The sequence below is a fragment of the Urocitellus parryii genome, chromosome 9 (assembly GCF_045843805.1).
Source record: "Urocitellus parryii isolate mUroPar1 chromosome 9, mUroPar1.hap1, whole genome shotgun sequence".
NCBI classification, from domain to species: Eukaryota; Metazoa; Chordata; class Mammalia; order Rodentia; family Sciuridae; genus Urocitellus; species Urocitellus parryii.
The window spans coordinates 47648863-47668729 of record NC_135539.1 but is presented as its reverse complement, the minus strand read 5'-3'; the positions used below and the strand labels follow the sequence as shown (position 1 = coordinate 47668729).

At 37.6% G+C, this 19867-nt stretch overlaps 1 protein-coding gene across 1 annotated transcript; it reads right to left on the bottom strand.

The window, feature by feature from the left end:
- Positions 1–374: 374 nt before the first annotated feature.
- Positions 375–19848, bottom strand: Olah (oleoyl-ACP hydrolase). The gene is made up of 7 exons (XM_077802923.1): positions 19817–19848; positions 16294–16424; positions 10933–11071; positions 9171–9270; positions 8329–8498; positions 1094–1176; positions 375–547 (listed from the first exon to the last, which is right to left on the bottom strand). The coding sequence occupies exons 1-7, from the start codon at positions 19846–19848 to the stop codon at positions 405–407; spliced, it is 798 nt and encodes a 265-aa protein (XP_077659049.1). The 3' UTR covers positions 375–404.
- Positions 19849–19867: the final 19 nt, after the last annotated feature.

Below are 19867 nucleotides of genomic sequence, written 5' to 3'. Positions count from 1 at the left end.
ATCATTTTCACCATTAAAATAATTGAAGAAGGCTAAGGGCTGTAGTTTAGTGGCAGAAAGCTTGCCTAGTATGTGCAAGGCCCTGGTTTTGATCCCTAGCACTAGAAAAAAAAATGATGAATAATTGAAGGGGAAAATGATAATTTACCAAGCATTAATTTTGCTGGCAAACTTTCCTGGATGCAAATTGAATGAAAGTCAAATAAAAAGATACTCTGCCAGAAGTGTGTTTTACATCTTTGCTTTTTGTCCCCATATGCATAAATGCTAGAGGGAGAAATGCATTCATATATAATAAATTATCCTGACAGTAGAAAATGTGTGATTTCCAATCTCTGAATAAAACTACTGAGCTACATCTGCATAACCGAAAAAGACTATTTTAAGGCCTGAAGGAAAAATACCTAAAAGTCAGCAAGCATTGACAGTTCTAGACACTTGGTTATGTAGTTCTTCACGAAGTTTTCATTGTCAGGTTTCAGAAGATAAAAGTGGTTTCCTGGCAGCACGTGAATATCAACAATCCCGTTGGTCACATCTTTCCAGGCTAAAAGTAAACAAAATTATATTTAATAACAAATGACTTTTCCATCTAAAACAAAATACTTATTTCCAGATAGTATTTTTCTAAGAGCTGATGATACCCAATGGTAGTTATTTCCAAGGTATCAGGTTCTGTGCATCCTGTATTTTTAATTTCTTTAAGACCTATCAATATTGTTACTAGTACTCCCACCCACCCCTCTACTGGGGATTAAACCCAGAGGCACTTTACAACTGAGCCATTCCCCAGTCCCCCCCGACCTTTGTTTTTTGAGACAGAGTCTCACTAAGTTGCTTAGGGCCTCACTAAGTTGCTGAGATTAGCCTTGAACTTGTGATCCTTCTGCCTCAGCTGCTGGGATTACAGGCATTCACCATCATGCCCAGCTGTGTTCTTTCATTTTACATGCGATCAGTACCTCTCCATCTATACTAAATAAAACTGGGACGAATTTTCTATTCACTGCAGTAACTGCTAATTGACAATTGCTGAAAATCATCAGACACATAATTTCAATAAAATACCCAAAACAATAAAAAATAATTTCACCTTCTACATCCTTTACTACGTCTTCAGATCCAACAAAACATGTTAAGTCACAAGAAAGAACGGTCTTAGAGGGCATGTCAAGGCTGTAGACAAAAAAAGAGCTGATTAAGCAACACCTCAGAACCTCTTCCTCTTAATGCCTTCACTGAAATGAAACAGGAGGCCTCACCTTTGGCTCTTCCCACAGTGCAAACATTTTTTCACCAGGGACACTTCTCCCTATCAGAACCTGCCTGAGACTCACTGTGATCCAGGCCATTTTCCAACTTCATCTAAGTTCTAGAATGTACAGCTGGCAGCAGGATGGTGCTTAGGGGGCCCACGGTTAGGGTGAGGCTGGTTTCAACCAGTGCTGTTGGCTGCTGTAGCCCAGACATGACCTCCCTGATTCCTCCCAGCTCTCTCCATGGTCCAGGGAAGGTTCTCATGTACAGAACAAGAGTGGGATAGACCTCCATTTCACCACCTCCGTTTCACAGCACAGATATATTTACTGAACTGGATGCTGGGTGCTGGGGACCTGCAATTAAACAAATTCAGGCCCCGCCCTCCTACATCTGAGAGACTGGCAGGGAGAGAGATGTGCATGAAATAATCAGACAACTGAAGAGAGAAGGAAGTACTCCCAAGCCAGGTGATCTGAGATCATGGGACAGGAGGGAGGACAGGCTAGGGTCAAGTTGGGTCTCCCTGAGGAAGTGGACAGCATCTAAAGATCTGAATGAACAGGAAAGAACTGAGCAAAGAGGACAGAGGCTGCAGGGAAAGAGAAAAGGAGTTCATTTTATTGCTCAGAGATTGAAGCAGGGTATTGGGAGAAATCAAGGTGAAGAAATAGGCAAGGGCCAGGGGCAGGCCACATGGAAGAATGTGGTCATCCTCAGAATGATAAGTCACAAAAGGGTTGAAAGGTTAATAAAATAGGTACTTGTCACTCTGTTTTTCTATATGCTTAACAAAACACTGTTAAAATCCTGAGAACTGTTTGCTAATCTTGTTCCCAGAATGTGCTGTCCCCAACTGCCAAACCACAGGATGCACTCCCTCACTCCGTTGCAGGCAAACTGCCCACTCGCCCTGACCCGTCAATGAACATCCCTTCCTGCCCTCTCCAAGAAAAGTATATAAGCTCTGCTTAAGCTGTTCTCAGGGCTCTATCTTTCTTTGCTATATTCAAGTGAGCACTGAGCCCCAGCATGCTAGTCCCCAAATAAACCCTTTTGCTGTTGCATGAGGCAATCTCTTGGTGGTCTCTTCCTCCGACGTTTCGCCGGTCCCTTACATTTGGTGCATTGCCTAGGAAGAGTGCATCGCCGGACAGGGAGACACACCAACAGACTCTTTAGGGGGTAAAAAAGGTGCCTCTTCCTCTTCTTCTTTTCTTCTACTTCTTCTTCTCCTCCTTTTTCTCCTTCTTGTTTTTCCTTTGCGATTGCTCAGACTCTGGTTTTTGGCTCAGCGAAGAGCGTAAGCTCTCAGAGCCTTCTGGTTTTTGGCTCAGCAAAAACGGAGTGACAAGTACCTATTTTATTAACCTTTCGTTTTTTACTTCTTCTTCTGGCTACTTTTAATCATAAAAGTGATCATTGGGGGGTGTCACATTTTACGTCTGCTAGTGGGGTATATTGTTGTCTGATTATCATAAGTTTGATTTGTCCAATTTGGGCTTGAAGAAAGGAAATTACATGGTTGAGCAAACAGGGTTCTAGAGTTAGCAACAATATAAGAATTATGAAAGGACCAGCCAGGGCTGATAAAAGTGTAGTTAACCAGGGGGACTGTGTGAACCAAGACTCATACCACCCTTTTTGGGTCTCTCTCTCTCGCTGACGCTCTTTAAGGCGTCTTTTTAATTTACTCATAGATTTTTTTTTTTTACAACTTTAGTATGGTCGGCATAAAAATAACATTTTTCCCTCAATGCAGCACAAAGGCCCTCTTCTCTCATGAAGAGGAGGTCCAACCCTCGCCTGTTCTGTAAAACAACTTCAGAGAGAGAGGTTAAAGATTCCTGCAAAGCTGTGATGGAGGTTTCTAATATCTTTAAGTTTTGGTCCATTGCTGTTTCTAATTGGGTCATTTGTTGTGTCCCACGGACCAGGGCAGTGGTTCCTGTGCCCACCCCTGCAGCAATTCCCATTCCTAATAAGATGGCCAAAGTGAGGGATACAGGTTCCCGGCGAAACCAGGTTGTATGCCCCCCTATTTGATTTTTAAATGAACCTGCATCATGATAGAGCACTCTGGGAAACATCTGCACCATTATACAATTAATTGCATCTGTGGACCATTTTATGAAAACATAAATAATGTTTAAGTATATAGAATTATACTGTTATAGGGACGGACAAGGCTAGGCACCTAACATAGCACTGAAGACAGGGAAACAGTCCTATTTGGTTGCACCCGGATTCAGAGGGCATTGCTTCTGTTGTAATCAATTAATCCCCTGAACCCCAAGTTTAGGTAGTTTCAGAATTTTGTACTCAACATGTAAGGGAGGGGCCCAGAAGTTTATAGTCTGCAGAAGTTCACAAAAAGCAGTTTTTCTTTCCGGTTTTTTTTTTTTTTTCTCTGTTCTGGGCAAGTTAACTTTTCAAGGACACCTGGGAGGGGGAGAACTTTTTTTTTTTTGTCAGCTGTTACCATGGAGCCCAGTTGATAACTTTTTTATCTTAGAAATGTAGCCATCTGTTGAGAGCCACAGCCAAAGGGGCCCCAGCAAACTTCCAGCTGCCAGCAAACTTCCAGCTGCCGGCTGATGATGTTCATTGGGCTGTTTCCCTGCCCTTCAAGCTGCCAGCTGATGATTGGCTCACAGTGGCCCCAGCAACATCTAGCTGATTGGCTCCTCTGCAGTCATGTTCATTGGGCTGTTTCCCTGCCCTTCAGACTGCCAGCTGATGATTGGCTCACAGCAGCCCCAGCAACATCTAGCTGATTGGCTCCTCTGCGGTCATGTTCATTGGGCTGTTTCCCTGCCCTTCAGACTATGGAACTGCTCATTGAGGGACTTCTTTGGCTCCGCCCACGCGACCTAGCCAATCGGCCTCAAGAGCAGGAGGATTGTGGGAGGTGGTGGTTGGTGTGTGGGAGAGGCTTGTGGAAGCCGGAGGTGGCAGTTGGGCTCTGAGGGTTTTTCCTGAGGAGCTGTTTTGTTTGGCGTTTGTAGTTTTAAAAATAAAGTTTGTTTCTTTTGACAAGTGGCTCCTGAATTGTGCCCAGCCACACTGCGGCAGCCATCTCTGTGAAGCCCCAGCTCAAGGCCAGAGGCCGTGTTCACATATTTTGTGAAAAACTAGTAAGGGGGTGTCATAGCAACAACAAAACCCAAACTCGGCTCGATTCCAGTCTACATTGACTGGAACTTCCCCCAGTGAGGGCAGAAGGAGAGATGTGCTTAAATTCCCATCACAGATTCATTTCTGCATCTACAACTACTTTATTCTAAAAAGTGTAAAAAGCTTTAAAATTTTATACATAAAATTTCAATAACAATTTTCAGACACACAAGAAAACAAGAAGTAAACAATTCACTGTTAAGGGACAAAACAGTCAAAAGAATCAGGTATGAATAAGACCCAGATGTTGCAACTATCAAACAGGACTTTAAAATATCTATGAATAATATGTCAACTGACTTGGTGGGAAAGGTAGACAATGTACATATGCAAACAAGGATTGTCTTTTTAGAGACGTGAAAACTCTTAGAAGTCAAATGGAATTTCTAGAAATAACAGCCACAGATATGAAGAGTTCCTGTGAGAGGCTTATAATTATTAGACTCACAGCCCAGGGAAAAAGTCAGTGAACTTGAAGACAGCCAGTAGAAATTATCCACAGAGAAACATTAAAGGGAATAAAAGCTTAGCAAAGGCATCATTCAAGAGCTGTGGGACAGCCTGGTGCAGTGGCACATACCTGTAATCCCAGCAACTCAAGAGGCTGAGGCAGGAGGATTACGAGTTCAAAGCCGGCCTCAGCAAAAGTGAGATGCTAAGCAATTCAATGAGACCCTGTCTCAAAAGAAAATGCAAACTAGGACTGGGGACATGCCTTAGTGGTCAAGTGCCCCTGAGTTCAATACCCAAAACCAAAGAGAGAGAGAGAGAGAGAGAGAGAGAGAGAGAGAGAGAGAGAGAGAGATGTGGGACAAAAATCAAACAGCATAGTGCCTGTAGAGTCAGGACCACAGAGGAGAGGGGAAGCAGGACAAGAGACTGTCAGAGCTTTGGAACTGCCTAGATGACACAACTCCACTCTGGACACCAGGCTCTGAACTTGGTGGTAGGTGATAGGGAAGGACTGAGAGATGTGCTGGACCTAATTTTATTTATATTAGAAAGAGCTAAGAGCCAAGGCCCGCTGAAACAATCAGACTGAGAAAGGGGAAGGAGCAAGAGAGAAAGGGAAGAACCCAAGAGCAGGGTTTGGGGAGAACTTTTGGAACTTTTGGAATAGTGGTGACTAGCTACAGCAACTTGATTCACCTGAGTTAGGGTGAGAATGTTAAGATGTTTTCTTTCTTCTAGGAGTGGAATATTTCTAGAACTGATTTATGTTTTATTTTTTGTATTTGTGAGGTTTATTCGGAGTGAAAAACAATAGAATGCTTTCTTTTTTGTTTTTAAAGATTGCTTGTGGTTAGTTATACATCAAATCCAAATTAATGACCTGAGTTAGTTACTTGAGTTACTCTTTTTACCCTTTCCTTGCACAGATAGGACAAGGTGCTAAAGAAACATGCTCAGAATCTCACAGCTAGTGAGACAGGCAGAAAGGGTTTTGATAGTAGTAAGTGAATTCTTTTTTTAAAATAATAGATAATAATTTATTATCTTTTAAATATCAATTCCTCCTGGTTACCATTTTAGTTTTGAGACTATGAACTTTTTGTGTCTCTCTGCCTGGTTTATTTTCACTTAACATAATGTCCTCAGGATTCATCCATGCTATCACAAGTGACAGGAATTTGTTCTTTTTAAAGCTAAATATTATTTCACTGTATATAGATATATTTTCTTTATTTACTGATGTAGGATTAGGCTGATTCCATATCTGGGCCTCATGGATAATGCAACAATAAACACAGGAGTTCAGATATCTCCTAATAAACTAGTATGGTAATTCCATTTCTTTGGGTTTTTCTTTTTTTTGAGGCACCCTTGTTATCCATAATGGCTATACTAATTCACATTATGTCCACAGTGAACAAGTGTTCCTTTTTCTCCACATTCTTTCCTGCACTTAAGATCTTTTGTCTTTTGAATAATCACCATCCTATCAGGTTATCAGACATGACATCTCATTTTGGTTTTGATTTGCATTTCTCTGATGTTTAGTGATGTTGAGCACTTTTTCCTATGCCTGTTTTGCACAACTTCTTTTAAGAAATGTGTATTTAGGTTCTTTGCCCATTTGTACATCAAGTGGTTTTCTTGCTATTGGTTCTTTAAGTTCTCATGTATTTTGGATATTAACTTCTTATTAGATGTATGATTTACAGATACTTTCTCCTAATCCATAGTTCTTCTCTTCTGTTGATTGTTTCCTTTATTATGGAAAAGCTTTTTGATATAATATCATTTATCTATTTTTGCTTGTTTCCTGTGCTTTTGGGGTCATATTCAAAAATTGACTGCCCAGGCCAATGTCACGGAGCTTTCCCTGACTGCCCCATGAAGTTTTCATTGTCAGGTCTTGTGTTTAAGTCTTTAATCTTTCTGAGTTGATCTTTATATACATTATGAGGCAAAGGTCCAGTTTCCTTCTTTTGCATATGGCTATGTACCATTTATTAAGGAAAGAAGAGAGTGTCATTTCCTTATTCTATATTTTGGCACTTTTTTTGATAACCTTAAGTGCATAGGTTAATTTCCAGGGGTTTCTGATTCTGTCCTTGGTTGAAGAGATTTTTTTTTTTTATGCTAGTGACATGAAGATTTATTATTCTAGCTTCCCCCCACCAGGGGGCAGTGGTACCAGGGATTGAACTCAGGGGCACTCAACCACTGAGCCACATCCCCAGCCCTATTTTATATTTAATTTAGAGACAGGGTCTCACTGAGTTGCTTAGGGCCTCGCTTAGTTTCTGGCTTTGACCTCCCAATCCTCCTACCTCAGCCTCCCAAGCCACTGAAATTATAGGTGTGTGCCATTGTGCCAGGCTACTGTACCTTTTTTTGTAATTTCAAGGGTTTTTTTTTTTTCCTTTATTTGGCATTTCTTGATCCCAAATATGTGCTCAGCTTAGTCTTATGAGACTGACATTTAGACTAAGATGCTCTAGATAGAGATGTAAAGATAGATAGGTGTAGGATATCTAGGAGGTTAACTGTGAACTGTACAGCATATTGAAGATAGGCAGTGAGGGAGGAGATGTGTGAAAATGGAAATGCTTATCTCAGTCCTAAAGGTGCTGCACATCTGTTTCACTCTTTGTAGCTATCTGTGTGAACATCCAGTAGCAAGCACAGTCCATGGTGGCCCAATGTCTGTTCCAGGCTTTGTGGATGAAAAACAAGTAATATAAGCCCAAATGTCTGCTTTCAAGGAACTTAAACCAAGAGAACAAGGATCAGGCAAAATAGAAGCAATGCATGACAGTATATAAGGTAACTAGGATCCAATGCTGGTCCCACAGTGATGGCTCTGGAGATGATAGACTACGAAAAGTCATTTGTAGACTTAGGTTGTTAGGGGAAGATTGACAGAGTCTTAGGATTTCCGTTCTATCAGAAAATTTAAGCATTAATCCAGACATCCCATGAGACAAGGAAAAAGGGTGATGTCATGAAGCTCCAGGAGTTCTGGAACAAATTAACAATAAAGCTTAGCCAACTACTGCTCACTTAACAACTACCCAACACTTAATAATGAGTAGTGATCCATTCCCACTGATCCTGCTAGAAGATGAGAATGCTTTGGCATTTATTCTATAAATACCCATTATATGATACAACATACATGTCAACATATAAATGAATTTATATATGCAGCATATTTAATATATATTTTTATGTAGGTATTTTAAAGAAAAGATATGCTAGTCATCTTTACAAATAAAATATCTGTATTCAGTCTCCATTCTAAGCCAGTACAAATATTACAAATGGCCCCAAAGGAAATGGAATCCAACTCTTTGAATATTTCCTTTCCATATCCACACCCTCTGAGAACTGCCAATATGTATTGTTCTATAAACATCCACACACAAAATTGTCTCAGTTACTTACCTGTGATTACTCATAAGCTTAACATCTGCCAACAGTTTGGGCATACTTTGTTGTAAAAGTTGTTCATCATCAAAAAAAATCATGGAGGTACCTCCAAACTCTATAAGGAAAGAGTTTATTTCTTCTTTTGACAATTCGTCAACTTTGGGAATTTGAGGCCAGACCTTTGACTGGAAACATCAACAAACATTTTAGGACAAGGCAGTATAAAACAAGCTTGCTCATAAACAAAAGCTTCCTATCTAAAGTCAAGTCCTTAAATCAAGGTTGGCAAATGGAACTCTTTATCTAAAGACTTCAAGAGAGAATTCTTTCTCTATGAAAGCAGGGAAAAGAAAGTTCCTCAGTGACTCGAGTCTCATAGTGTCACCAAAATGGCATACCAAACTCAGAATCCCAGGCCAGACATTGACTTTTTAAGGAGAGAAGAGATAGAGTAGCAGGAACCACAGTTTAAACTAAAAGTTACAGAAGTTGGACATCACTGTCTCCTTTTCAAATTTCAAGGATTCTTTCCTGATTCTAGTTGGTCATTTTTCTGAAAATTGATTAAGTTCTCAGCTCCCAAGTGAGAGAAAAAGCACTGAAGCTCAGTATGAGCTCAGAGGTGCAAGAGCAGCACAGGTGATTATCAGGGAACTGATGAAGGGCACTTCAGAGAAATGAAGAGAGAATGACATTGAAAGAGATCTGAGGAATTTTCAATAGCAAATAGTATCCCTGCCATCATTCCCTTACCAGACCAAAGCTTGCCAAAAAGGAAAATAGCATCCTGATTTTTATTCCCCTATTTCCCTTCCCTCCCCTCCCCTCCTCTTTCCAAAGAAAATGAAAGTACTTACAGGGTGGGTAGTCATACTTGACACAAACAAGTGCACTGGCTCCAGCTTATATTTTTCTTTTAGGTGCAGAGAAGTTTTAAAAGCAATGTAGGATCCCAAACTAATTTGTGTAAAGACAAACATGAAGATAACTGTTCAACAAGACTCATGATGGTACAATATCATAAATACGGCAATGATCATGAAAGAATCAAAAGTGTAAGTTAATTGGTTAATAACTATTTTATTATCATTAGTGTCAACATAAAGAATATTTCAGACACACTAGTACCAATGACTCAGTGCTATAGTTTGGATCTGGAATGTCCTCAAAGGTTATGTGTTAAAGGTTTGGTCCCCAGCATGGTATTATTAGGAAAAATTTTTAAGAAGTGGGGCCTAGTGGGAAGTCTTTGGGTAATTGAGAAAGTGCCTCTGAAGTAGATTTGTGGGATCCCCGCCCCTTCCTTTTCCCTTTTTTAACTGCCAGGTGATGAAGTCAATGGTTTTGTTCTGCCACATATTTCTGACATAGATCCAAAGTAGCAGGACCAAGAAATCACAGATTGAAACCTTCAAAACTATGAGCCAAGGAAATCTTCTCTCCCTACAAATTGATTATCTCAGGTATTTAGTTATAGTAATGGAAAGCTGATTAACACACACAGGCTTGAAATTCATGTAAATTTCCTTTTTCTGCCTTAAAAATGTGTATCACTAGGTTTATGTCAGCAATTCTTAAAGAATTGGGGTTTGAGGAATTCTGGGAATTTCTGAGACTCCAATAGGTAGCCAAGCAAATCAAAACTATTTTCAAGATAACACTAAAATGTTATTTGCCTTTTTACACACATGAGTACATAGTGGATTTTTCCAGAGGTTATATGATATGGGATATTGCAAGAATGTAAATGCAGAGAGATTAGACTCCAGCTGCCTTCTATCATGCCAGCAGGTAAAGAGATTTGCAAAAGTGTAAAGCAATGCTGTTTTTCTCATTACAATTTTTTTGGGGTAAAATATAGTCTTTTTCATTAAAATACATTATTTATTCAACAACATATGTAGGCTATTAGTGTTATGTTTTTGGTTTGGGGTTTCTTTTTAGGGGGGCTGGTATTGAACCCAGGAGCACTTAAAACACTGAACTATATCTCCAGCCTCTTCTATTCTTTATTTTTACACAGAGTCTCACTAAGTTGCTTAGGGCCTTGCTAAGTTGTTGAGGCTAGCCTTGAACTCAGCCTTCTGAGTCACTAGGATTATAGGCATGTACCATCATACCTGCTTGTTAGTATTATTTTTAGATAAATTAGCAATTAAAAATATTTAAAATTTCTTAGTTGTACTTTCTAATATAGTAAATATTGACTGATACATCACACATAAACCCAAGATATTTGAAGTTCTCAATGCATCCTGAAAGTATAAAAGGATACTGGGACCCAAAAGTTTGTGAACCTATGTAGATATATTTTGTAGAAAAAAAATAACAAGGGATGATTCATCTGCAAATTGCATATTTACAGATCTTATGAAAGAAAGGGCAACCCAGCCCCCTGTCCATAAGTGGAGTGTGAAGTGCAGATAATTTGGAAACACATATCAAGAGTGTTAACAAAGAGCATCTTATTCAAATTAAATACTGGGAGTTTATCCTAAGAAAACAATAACAGATTTATGCTAAATTTTTCATAACTTCAATGTTCATTCATTGAAGCTCTGCATTAACCATAAATTTGTGAAGAAATTCCCCCAGCTGTCTTTTAGAATATTTAAATACCTGTGGCCAAAAAATGCAAATGGTTTATCCTGGATGATTGGCAGCAGAGCATGAACAGTTTCCTCAACTACCTGGTTGATGTCATTTGCAAAAGGTTCTTCCAGTCGACTTTCTCTTCCAGCAAGTCTTAAACAGAACACTGGATATTGGGAAACACAAGTAAGTACTTCAGATAATGAATGGGGTACTGTTATGTTTAAAGGGTCTTATATTTACACAATGTGAGCACTTCCAAAGAAGCAAATTATGACCAAGTCCAGTGAGTAAAAGTTTAGAATTTGCTGATAAGAAAAACAACATAAAATACCTAGAAATGATAAATAAATAGATAGATGAAATATGCAAGTAATTAGATGCATAGTCTAGGTCACAGTAAAGGGAAAACCTAGAGGAAGAGTAAAATAAGAGGGAACTAAAATTTTCAGAAGTGAGTATGTACCAACAAAATGGCAATTCTGACAGCCATTGCTTCTATCAGAAAAATAAAACACCAGGTTTCAAAGCTGACCAAAAGAATTGGGAGACAAGACATTGGAATGCTTTAAATTTGAGAGTCAGAACTGAGTCCTCTACATAAAACCAGTAAACTCTAAACTCTAAACCCTCCATGAAGAAATTGTGAAGGGGGAAAAATAATATTCTCCTAATGGCAAAGAAGAAAGCAGAAGTTTCTGGTTTTTGATTCTGGATGTGGGTTGGGATTGAGGTCTCTTATAAACTTTGTGATTGTGGCATGCTTAGTGGCTAGGAAGTTTCTGTGCAAAGGCACAGAATGTCTGGCTGCTGGAAAACTTCCATATAAAAGACACAGGATGCCTGGCCCCTGTAGCAATGTTCTTCACAAGGAAGCTCTGTGTTAAGAGTTTTATCAGTTTCGACCTTGATCTTAGGCATAACTTCTGGGAATAAAGGAACTTCCTTGCTAGATAACTACAATGTTTCACCAAGCTACTGAATCTGCCCACAAACTTAACAATGGACTTTCTTAAGAGCTGTACAAAGCTCCTGACATTGCATATTATAACTGTGAAATGTAAGTGCAGAATAAGCAACCTTACAGATACTTTAAACAATAATGTAGTTATGGTACTAATGACCTAATGTAACCTATTGGTATAAATAAACATGGTGGCTTGAACGAGAGCCACTTTCCTGTCTCTGCACCTTGTCTCTGTGCCTCCCTTTTTATTTTCTTTACAGGAGTCTGCCCTTAGACATTTTTAAACAAAGCCTTGTATTTGTGCAAATTTGAGGCTAGTTTATGTTACTTTAACAATATGAGAAAAATGAAATTGAAAAATGAACTCTTAAATGAACCTGTTAGTAGCATCAAAGTAGCACCTGTGTTAGAAGCACCCAGTACTTCCTTTAAAACGCACTGACAAGTATCTCCTCATGAATACAGACACAGAGTAAGTCTTTCCAGAATCAAGAATCAAGCTGATCCCAAATAGCAGTGTGCTGGAGAAAGTCTTACACACTTAAAAAGGAGTACAACAAAATTCAGCAATCAATAATATAAAAAAATCACAATGTCTAGGATCTAATCAGAATTCATCAGAACATACTGAAAAAGTGGGAGCACATGACTCATAATGTGTTTCCAGGAGTGGGGGAGGGGATGCAAACATGAGAAATAGACAAGAAATAACAATTGATGGGGTTAGAACCTTAAAACAGCTATTATGAATATGCACAGTTATATAAAAACATAATGTGATGAGAAGAGGAAGATTTTTTTTGAAGACCCAAGTGGAACTTCTAGAGATGTGAAATAAAATCTCCAAAATTAAACACCTACATGTGCACACACACACACACAGACACACACAAACTCACACCAGATGTGATTAACAGCAGATTAGACATGAAGAAAAAGTAATTGTGAACTTGGAACATTTAGAAAATGAAACTATCCAAAATTAAGCATAGAAGGCATAGAACCAAAGGGGAAAAATAGATGAGTATCCTATACAATATGAGTCAATTCAACATAAATAGAGTTGAAGTCCCAGTAGGAGAGCAGAGAAAAAGGAAATAAACATTTGAAGAAATAATGGCTTAATATTTCCAAATTTGATAAAAATTATAAAGTTACATATCCAAAAAACCCAGACAGAATAAACAGCGAAAACCACATCAAGGCAAGTCATAATCAAATTGTGAAAAACATAATTAAAAAATCTTAAGCATCCAAAGAAGAGAGGCCTAGAGATGCAAATGTAAGAAGGACTGTAGATTTCATGTCAGAAACTTCAAGCCAGAGGACAATATGGGAGAGGACAATTGACCAGCTGCAATTCTATTACTTGTGACTACATATTTCAAAAGTGAAAACTACAGACATTTTAAACACACAAACCCAAAAGAATCCAATGCAGCAGACTTGCATTTAAATAAATATTAAAGTAACTTCTTTAGGCAGAATAAAAATGTCAGATGGAAATTTGGGGTCTACTTGAACAAAGAAAATCATGTAGATAAATACAAAAGAATTTTTATGATTTTAAAACACTACAAAAGACAACCGACTACACAAAAATAATACATAGGAAATTGTATTATTGAAAACAGCACAAAGTTCAAGATGGGGAATGAGTAACAATGCTCTTTTGACTCTTGTAACATTTCATCAAACATGAAGCAGTATAATTAAATTTGGATGTTGATTGTGATAAATTAAAAAAGCATTTTGGAAATGCTAAAAAAAAAACTAAGAAATAAAACAGTGATTTAAAGCTAATCACCCAGTGGTGGAGGTATATGAAAGTCTTTAAAAAAGAAAAACTAATTCCAAAGAAAAGAGAAGATAGAAGGAAAAAATATGGTACAAATTTGAAAACAAATTGCAAGATGGTAGATCTAATCTAACCATATTAAAAATTATAATGATGTGAAAGACTCAAACACTCCAATTAAAAGGCAGTGATAATCAGATTGACTTGAACAGAGCAAAATATATCTACAAGCTATCTATAAGGGACACGTTTTAAGTGTAAATCACAAAGAAAGGAGAAAAGAATAGGAAAAGATAAATCATGCAAACAATTGTAAAAGAAAATAAGAATGATTGTAATTCACATCAGACAAAATGGACTTCAAAATAAGGGGCAAGCCAGGTGCAATGATACAAAACTGTAGTCCCAATGACTTGGTAGGCTGAGGCAGGAGGATTAAAAGTCTGAGGTCAGCTTGAGCAAAAATATTGTTTTTGAAAACAAAATTGAAACCCCATTTCAGAAACAATATTTTTTTTAAGGACTGGGTATCAATCGATGAATGGATTAAGTAATCCATATACACAATAGAGTTTTACTCAGTCATAAAGAAGAATGAAATCATGGTATTTAGTAATAAACTGTTGGAACTAGAGAACATCATGTTATGTGATGTAAGACACATTCTTCCAGTGGAAATGGTACATTTGCCAAAGTATACTGTATTCTGGGTCATACCACATATTTAATTCTAAAAGAACTGAAACAATACAAAATGCATTTTCTGATTCACAACACATTTAGGTAGAAATAGCAGAAAGGTATCTGGAAAAATTCTAAGTACTTGAAAACCAAGCAAAACAATTCTAATTAATAAAGAATAAGCCATGGGAAGTATTAGAAAATATTGTGAACTGAAAGAAAATTAAATCAAACATTGAAAATTGTAAGGTGCAAGCTAAGGCAGTAATTAGAGGAGAATTTTTAGCATTACATATTAAAAAGGAAGAACATTCTAAAATCAAAGACCTAGGGTTGAAAACTGACAAGGCTGACATAGTGGTGCATGCCTCTAATCACTCCGGAGACTGAAGCAAGAGGATCACAAATTCCAGGCCAGCCTCAGCAATTTAAGGAGATCCTTTCTAAAAAGCTCAGTGGTAATGTGCCCCAGGTTTAATCCCCAATACAAAATAATAATAATAATAATAATATCACAAATTAAATTGCTTTCCTATACATCAGAAATGAACAATTGGAATTTGAAATTAAAACTAAGATGTCATTTATATTCCCATCAGAAAGAGAAAGTGAGACAGATATTTAGCCATAAATCTAATAAGAGATATGTACAAAATCTATATAAGGAAAGTGATAAAACTCTGATGAAAGTGATAATCAAAGGATATTTAAATAAATGATGAAATACCTTATGTTCATGGATAAGAGGACACACAATATTGTTAAGATATCAATTTTCTACAACTTGATGTACAATTTCAATGCAATCTCAATTAAAATCTAACAAATTATTTTGTGGATACTAATAGTTAATTCTAAAGTTTAAATGGGAGCTGGGGGGTCCTTAGTAGTAGAGTTCTTGCCTAGCGTGTACAAGGCCCTGTGTTCAATCTCTAGCACCATAAAACTAATCAAAGTATATATAGAAAGGCAAAAGAATCAGAAAAGCTAACACAACACTGAAGAAGAAGAGCAAAGATGAAGAACTGAAACTACCTAATTTTAAGACCTACTGTGAAGCTACAGCAATCAAGATATTGTGGTATTGGTGAATGAATAGACAAATGGACCAGCAGAACAGAATAGAGAGCTTAGAAATAGACATACATATACAGTCAACTGAACTTTGCCAAAGAAGCAAAGATAATTCAATGGAGGAAGAATGTGGTTGTTTAATGGCACTGGAACAATTAGGCATTTATAAACACACACACACACACACACACACACACAAATTCTGGCACAGTCTTTTCACAAAAATTAACTCAAAACGGATCATAGACCAAATGTAAAATGCAAAACTAGAAAACTTCTAGAAGATAACAGAATAAAATGTAGGTGGTCTTTAGTTTGGCAATGAGTGTTCAGATATAACACTACAACAGGATCTTGAATGAAAGAAAAACTTTAAAAGCACCAACTAAAAACCTTCTCATATTAAAAAAAAAACTGCCAAGTTGGACTTCATCAAAATTTATAAGGAGGGCTGGGGTTGTGACTCAGTGGTAGAGCACTTGCCTGGCATGTAGGAGGCACCAGGTCGAGCCTCAGTATTATTACTATTATTATTATTATTTCAAAATGCTGGGGGGAAGCAACCAACTAAGAAGATGCTAGGAAGAGAGGACAGTTAATTCAAATGGAAACACATAGAGAAGAAGAGGTTTCAAAATTGAACAGAATCTCAGGGAGGTGTGGGACAGTATCAAGTGGGACAGCATAGAAAAAAGAGAGGAAAGAGAGAGGCAGAGAAGATATTTTTGAAGGTATAATGACTGGAAGTCTTCCAAGTTAAATAAGAATTATAATCCACAGATCCAAGAAACTCAAGGAACTCACATTCCTATATGTCATGTCATCTAACCTAATTAGATTGCTTAGATAACGATAAAAATCAACCTACCTTCCGTAGAATCATAAATGTTTTGGCCCCATTTGGCAAAATAATTGGAGCCACTTCCTGACCAGGGAAAACAAATCAGCTTAAAAATTGCATTGGGCTTTGGGTATAAGCAGTTGAAAACTTTCTCATTCCTAGAAAGAAAAATCAAATATATTTAACATTACACATATCATTTAAATTCCCAAACTGAATTAGGTGCATTTTAGTGGAAATCTTTGTTAATTATAAGAAATGTATTTTCAAATATGAAGTGAATGGCATTTTTTTTCTAAAAAGAGACCAAAAAAGGTTTTTAATGGTCTGTGTTTGACAGTTTGAATATATAAACTCCTAGGGATTTTGGTGAAATAGTCAAATATTTATGTATAACACTTAGGAAAAATATATCCTTTTGTCTAGTGGAAAGCAGTATAATTGTCAATTTTGAAATCGCCTTCTTCCCAATTCAGGAAATGATTTTATCCAAACAGTATGTGGGTATCTTCAATCTCAGTGTCTTTATTACCACCCTAGTCATTTCTCAAATCATCCAAAAGCTTTCTAGAGCATGTAATTTTTACTCCCTTCTGAGTGTTGAATAAATAATGATCTTGAATCTGCATATAAGTGGTCACTGGAAATTTTATTCCAAGATTCAAGTACCCAGTCATCTGATGTTAGGAAAATTTCTTTCTGAAAAGTCATTCTATATTAATATATTTATATTCCTCAAAATTTAAATATTTCCTATAAAATTTCCAAACCAGTCATTACATTTCTTACAAAGATAGGTAATCTTCCCAAGGGGAGATTGGAAACCTTAGGGGAATGATTTTAAATTCGTTGTGCCTCGGTTGTTTTTTTCTTTTTAAATATGTCAGTTTTGTCAGTTGATCTTAATAAACATTCCAAAGGTAGACTGTTGACTCTAAAGAGTTTTGTTCTTAATTCTTAAATAATAGGGAGACCACCCATAAAATGAGACTTTATACAGATTTAGACACAAGTGACAACATTTGGGGGAAGAATGATAATTTTTGAAGAAAAATTCCTTGTATTATAGTCGAGCACTTCTGTTATAATCGCTAGCCTAAAGATAAAAGCAAAAAGGACTAAATTTAGTCGTTTTCTTTTGAAGAAGAACATTTGTACTGGAAGCTTTGTTCCTACTTACCAATCCCATCTGCAGCAAATTTACCAATAAAGGTATGGTTCTAAATGAGAATTTCATAGGTGTCTGCCATGTTGTTGAAAAATACTAAAGTCGCTTTTTCAAGGAGTAAAATTAACTCTCTGTACTTTGTACAAAGTGGCAACTTATATTAACCTCATTTTTTCATTGTACTGAAGAGTCTAGAGCAGGATGCAATGCATGCCTTCAATCCCAGAGACTTGGGAGGATGAAACAGGAGGATCGTAATCTGAGGCCAGCCTCAGCAACTTAGTGAGAACCTCAGCAACTTAGTGGGACCCTGTCTCGGAATAAAAAAATAAGACCATGGTGCATGCCTGTAATCCCAGTGGCTCAGGGGGCTGAGGCAGGAGGATTGCAAGTTCAAAGCAAGTCTCTGCAACTTAGTGTGGCACTAAGCAATTCAGTGAGACCCTACCTCTAAATAAAATACAAAAGGAGTAAGGAAGTGACTCGGTGGTTAAGTGCCCCCCGGGTCCAATCCCCATGCAAATAAATAGATAGATAGATAGATAGATAGATAGATAGATAGATAAATGGCTGGGTTATGTCTCAGTAGTAGAGAGCCCCAGGTTCAATCCACAGAATAACAAAAAAAGTATAGAAGAATTAATTCAACATTTCTTTAAAATGACACCATATCTTGAAAAGGTACCATATTCTTTGAAGTCAAGAAGCCCTGCTTCACACTATTTAAATTATTTGGGTTCTAATGGGCAAAACATGTATTGGAACATGAGTAGGTACAGGTTTTGCAGTGTCCAAGGCATATATAATTTGCAAGAGTCAGGATGGTTCTTTAAGAAAAAGAATACACTTAGCATCCTTTGATATAAGGGGAGTAAACAAGGACAGGGTAGGGACGAAGAGCTTGAGAAGAAGATTTACATTAAACAGGGATGAGAGGTGGGAGGGAAAGGGAGTGAGAAGGGAAATTGCATGGAAATGGAAGGCGATCCTCAGGGTTATACAAAATGTCATATAAGAGGAAAGGAGGGGTAAGACAAGTTAATATAAATGGAAGAAATGATATACAGTAGAAGGGGTAGAGAGAGAAAAGGGGAGGGGAGGGGAGGGGAGGGGAGGGGGGATAGTAGAGAATAGGACAGACAGCAGAATACATCAGACACTAGAAAGGCAATATGTCAATCAATGGAAGGGAAACTGATGTGATACAGCAATCTGTATACGGGGTAAAAGCGGGAGTTCATAATCCACTTGAATCAAACCGTGTAATATGATGTATTAAGAACTATGTAATGTTATGAACGACCAATAAAAAAATAAAATAAAAAAAAAATAAAACCACCCTAAAAAAAAAAAAAAAAAAAAAAGAAAAAGAATACAAAATTAGGAGTGCCAAATTAGCTGCAGAGCCTTTGATCATTTTCAAGGTAAAATTGCCTTTCTTGGTTGGCAGTGGGGACAGGAGTGACTTTTCACATATTTAAATCAGTGTTAATCTCAGGTAGTCCTCGGAACCCATTGGACAGGACATCTACTCTGTAGGCGAACCCAAAGCCAAGACCTCAGGAAAGGTCTAGAAGGTTTAGAAGAGAGGGCTGCCCATAGCTGCTGGTCAGGCAGTCAGCAGAGCTACTCTGGCCTGGGTTCTTGCCCACCAGCCCACCTACCCAACCTCCACTGCACCTTAAAGAAAGAATCAAAAACCAACAAAAACTGAACTTGCCTTCTACTTATTTGTTTATTACCTCTTCATTTTTTATTTGAATAATTAGAATTCTAAAACTTAAGTGTTGAGAGTGACCAGAAACACTATTTAATTCACTAGTACATGATAGTGATAAAAGGCTGTAGAAGCAAAGAAACTCAGGTTCAAATCCTAGCTACACCCCCTACCACACGACTCTAGGAAAAGTACTCAAGTACATTAAATTCTCAATGTCCTCTAAAATAAGGACAATGATAAAGTCTTCCTTACAAGTTATTTTATCATGATTAAAAGTATCAAAAATACTCACCATGATTTTAGGCACACACTAGAAGAAAAATAAATGATGTCAATTATTACTTTTTTAAATTTTTTTAAATGGGGTGGAATTCAGGAGCAATATACCACAGAGTGTTTCCCCAGTCCTTTTTATTTTGAGACAGTGTTTTGCTAAGTTGCTGAGGGTTATCTAAGTTTCCCAGACTAGTCTTGAACTTGAGACCCTCCTGCTTCATCCTCCCAAGTTGCCAGGATTACAGGCATGCACCATTATGCCTGGTATCTATCATTACTTATTTGACAGTTGACAAAACTGAAACCCAGAGATATTAAGTCCCCCAACTAGGATACTGGGGCATCAAGAATGGGGAGAAAGTCAAGTGGCACAAGGAATAACTTACCTGGATATCCCAGCTGGGTGTTTTCTCTGCATGTTGCGAGGAGAGGGTACA

Excerpts from the sequence above, each read along its gene's own strand:
- Olah (XM_077802923.1), bottom strand. The coding sequence starts at position 19,848 with ATGCAGAGAAAACACCCAGCTGGGATATCCAG. Across the intron at positions 16,425-19,816 it reads CACCCAGCTGGGATATCCAG|GAATGAGAAAGTTTTCAACT; the intron begins GTAAGTTATTCC and ends TTTTCTTTCTAG. Across the intron at positions 9,271-10,932 it reads TTTGCATTTTTTGGCCACAG|TTTGGGATCCTACATTGCTT; the intron begins GTATTTAAATAT and ends TACACAAATTAG.